General features: G+C 32.7%; 1 protein-coding gene across 1 annotated transcript; it reads left to right on the top strand.

The window, feature by feature from the left end:
- The first annotated feature begins 1,657 nt into the window (after positions 1-1,657).
- On the top strand, positions 1,658-3,055 carry LOC140446470 (uncharacterized). Its single transcript, XM_072539022.1, has one exon. The coding sequence runs from the start codon at positions 1,658-1,660 to the stop codon at positions 3,053-3,055; it is 1,398 nt and encodes a 465-aa protein (XP_072395123.1).
- The last annotated feature ends 1,675 nt before the right edge of the window (positions 3,056-4,730 follow it).

The following is a 4,730-nucleotide window of genomic DNA, read 5'->3' on the forward strand; positions in this document are numbered from 1 at the left end:
GAGAATCTCATATCATTTGATGAATATCACAATACTCTTCTGTCTAAAACTGATTCTGCTATGGGTCCTGATCAGGTTTCATACTCTATGTTAAGAAATTTACCGCACTCTGGATCATTACTCTTAATTCAATTCTTTAATGAATGTATCCAGAAGGGACAGGTTCCTCTCTCGTGGAAACAAACGGTCATATTACCCATTGTTAAGCATGGAAAGGATAAAACTGACCCACTTAATTATAGGCCAATAGCTCTATCATCGTGTGTTGGTAAAATGCTGGAAACATTAATTAAAAACAGAATTGAGTGGTTCTTAGAACACAATCATATTTTAAATCCATTGCAACTTGGTTTTAGAAGGAGTAGAGGTTGCATGGAATGCATTTTATTAGTAAATTCTAAAATACTACAAAGATTTTCATTGAATCAATTTACTGTAGGACTTTTCCTAGATATTTCAGCAGCTTATGATAGTGTCAACATCTCTCTTTTATACTCTAAACTAATTAAATATAACATTCCTATTCAACTAGCAAATGTCATTTATTCTATATTGAATGATCGGTGTATTTATGTAAAGGATAAAACTGGTCAAATTCATGTACCAAGAAAAACTAATCAGGGCTTACCTCAGGGCTCCCCTCTAAGTCCAATGTTATTTAATCTGTATTCCCTATCTTTATACGAGATTATTCCCAGCGGTTGTAATCTGATACAGTATGCAGATGATTTGGTTATTTTGGTTAGTGGGGCTGATCTACTTAAATTAATTAATTCTTTGAACTTGTTAATGGATAGGATGGATCTCTGGTTATTAGAACACAACTTTAATCTATCTTACAATAAGTCCTCAGCAATTATATTTCAAATAGGGAATCGTAAAATTAATCCTTCAAACGTAAGAAAAGAGGTCATGCAATTAAATGGGTGGATACAGTGAAATATCCAATTGTAGATAGAACGTAGAATACGTTCCGTAGAAGAACGTAGAGAGATCCGTAGAACAATTGGATGCCTTAACGGAGTTCTTTGGAGCTCAGAAATTGGTAAAAGACGAAAATACAATATATATGAATCTCTCATAAAAACCAGCTTAACCTATGGTACAGAGACATGGAGACTAACAGAAAGCAATAAAAGAAAACTCGAAGCAACAGAAATGGATGTATTTAGACGATCACTTCGAATATCTAGAGCAGACAGAATTAGAAACGATGAAATAAGAAATCGGATGGGGGTAGATGGATCACTGGCAACAGACATAGAAAGGAAACAACTTATATGGTATGGCCATGTTCAAAGAATGCCAGAAACAAGACTACCAAAAATCGCCATGAAATGGATACCACCAAATCGTAAGAAACGAGGAAGACCAAAAAGAACATGGAAGGAGGGAATAACAAAGGCAATGAGCTCCCGAGACTTGACCGAAGAACAATGGAATGATAGAAATTCGTGGAAATTAGGCATCGGACAACGACGCAAGACGTTTTGAAACCGATATATATATATATATATATATATATATATATATATATATATATATATATATATATATATATACAGTGAAATATTTAGGGGTAGTTATTCAAAAAAACCTGAAGTGGAAATCGTATGTGGATTTAATAGAATTAAAAGTAAGTCGTAGCTTGAATGTAATGAGAGCTCTATGTGGAACATATTGGGGTAGTGATCCTAAAACTCTCCAGATAGTTCATAATGGTTTGATACAGAGTCATTTAGATTATGGATGTCAAATATTATCAGATTGTGCTAAGGCGCTAATCAACAGGTTAGATAAATCACAATATAAGAGTATTCGTATCATAACAGGATGTATGAGATCTACCCCTATTCATGCATTGTTAGGTAAAAGTGGTCAAATTCCTCTAAAGTACAGATGGGAATGGCTTAATTCTAAATTCCTCCTAAAAAATCTTATGCTAATTAATAGTCCTATAATTTCTGCCTTGAATCAATTACAGATATCAATACAATCAAATCATAATTACTGGAATAAAAAAAGTATTCCCCTCTTAGTTTCCATCATGAATAAATTCCAGCATACCCCAAATTTATTTTCTAGTGAATTAGAATATCAATTAACTTCTATCCCTATTAGGAATGTGCAATCTAATAAAGGTGATGAGCATGCAATAATTCAATTTCAAAGAATCTCACTTGACAATCCGCCTCACACTATAATCTTTACAGATGGGTCAGTTGATAGTAAGGGCTCAGCAGGATTTGGTGTTTTTTGTCCTGACTTTGAATACTCATACTCTAGTAAACTCCCTACGCAGACTCAAGTTTGCACTGCAAATGCACATCATGCGATTCAATTTGTCTTGGAGAAGGATATCAAGAGGGCCTTAATCTTGTCTGATTCTAAGAGTGGTATCCAGAAGATAGGGAAAACATCTTACTCAATGGAAACTGAACATACCTCTATTATGACCAAAAGGGGCATTATAGAAGCCAATCAACAGAACATCAGTATTATTCTGGCTTGGATTCCAGGGCATTCGGATATTAAGGGCAATTGTGTTGCAGAAAAATTGGCAAACATAGGAAGATCACTAAAAATGCCAGCCAAAGTTAAATTGCATTATTCAAACAACTTATTTTATATTAAAAAGTTAATTTGGACTCGATGGGCACAAGAATGGAATTCAAACAGATCAAAAGGGTCGTTTTATAGTAAAATAGTCAATAAATGGAACAAATCACCATGGTTCAATCAATTTCCTTATAAAGACAGAAGGCATATCACCGCAGTAATTAGAATGAGAACAGGACATTTTTCCACTCCCGTTCATTTATTTCGCATAGGTATTCAGGACAACCCTTACTGTGAATGTGGTCAAATTGGATCTCTAAATCATGTTATCCTAGAGTGTCCAATAAACGTTTCTCCAAATTTTGACCTCTACAAAGAATTGGTTAAAACAAAACTACAAACTCCTATAGAGATTTGCTCTCTCCTATCCAATCTTAATTCTCAAAGACTAAAATTGTTGATTACTTTTCTTAATCTAGCCAAAATCAATCTATAATATATTTCTATCTTATCCACTATAACATAACCTTACAAATTCCTCTCTATTTTTACACTTGGGTTCTCTATAAGCCGTTGGTAGAAAAAAAAAAATGAAGAACTTGGACAGTCCACAGTAAAGTAGCTATTGAATTAAGTAGATAGCTGCAGAAGAGTTTGCTGTGGAACTCTGAGGACCTCATCACTTATTTTATATATAAATAACTAAAAAGCACCTAATAGAAAAGAAAAGATTATGTAGAAAAAGACTGGTTGCTACACCCAAGCGAGAAAAGTTTTATCCTGTGTTGAATTGTCTTTCCTATACTAACTGTCTGGCCCAAGAAGAAGTTTCAACATAGTGTTCATTCAATATAAAATAATTTCAATTTAGTTTTATATGGGGATATTCGACTGTCTAGAGCAAGTTGAGAATATCCCCCCTGAATTAGCTGGGCAAATTATCCCCTGGGATATTACCCAATAAAGGAAGAAAAAGAAGAAGAACATTTTATATAAATTTCTGATGTGGCTTGGTCATTTTACGCATAGCAACACAGGACATGATACATCATACCGTTTTTACATATTATGTTTTGATAACTGTAATCTGATGTACGTTTTCTGAATTTTACACTTGTATGTAATTATTTACATAAACAATACACCATATCATAGCTCCCATTATTTCGAAAATAACCGTAACACTTCATTAAATCCGTCACTGTTCTGAGTAACATGTTTCCACCTCTAAAAAGAAAAAACTGAAAAAAGAAGAAGTAGCAATATTGATGGGGCAGATGCGGTATGTATACATCGAAGGGTTTAAGCACACTCGAGCCTAAAAAAGGGTTAAATCAGCCTATACTATAATACTGTGTTATTTATGTGTACATATTCAAAGATTGTTTGAAATAACATTCCATTGTCACAGAAATAACTTTTTTATTGATATTTACATAGTAATTGTTTATGTGAAATGCAATAAAACATTTGTATATATTAGATTTATGTGAACAATAATCTTCAAACCCAAATATTTGTCATGTTTATTGTTTGGAGTTATGTAAATAAACAATGATGTATAAATATATATATATATATATATATATAATTTAAAAAATTCACAAAAAATATGTACCTATGATTATTGGTATTTCGCCATAGCCTCGGCGTAATAAATTTGTAAAAATGGGCAATTTCAGATTTGGGTGCTTATATTATTATTTACAAAGTACATAAAATGGACAATTAAAAATATTTGCTAAATATATTCAATGAGAAGAAAAGTTCGCGAATTTTATTTTAAAAAAGAGATACCAACACTTGTGCCGAAAAGCTAACAACAGTAGATGGTAAAAATCTGATCGTTCAGCAAGCATTTACGGAGACCACGTTGCTCAATCCGAGTGGGTAAGGAAATAGATGATGGGAAAATAGCGATAGATAATAATTAGATGGAAATTGATAATGGGAAAATAGCGATAGATAATAATTAGATGGAAATTGATAATGGGAAAATAGCGATAGATAATAATTAGATAACAGTCTGACAGAAGAAAAACTGAATACAGCTAAACTGCAACGTATCAAGAAACCCAAGATTAAATTAACTAAACATTGGATCGACATTTCGTTCGCAGGCATTAGAAAAACTCATCAGAAAACATTTAAGGAATTATCAAAGAAAATTA

The sequence above is a fragment of the Diabrotica undecimpunctata genome, chromosome 7 (assembly GCF_040954645.1).
Source record: "Diabrotica undecimpunctata isolate CICGRU chromosome 7, icDiaUnde3, whole genome shotgun sequence".
NCBI classification, from domain to species: Eukaryota; Metazoa; Arthropoda; class Insecta; order Coleoptera; family Chrysomelidae; genus Diabrotica; species Diabrotica undecimpunctata.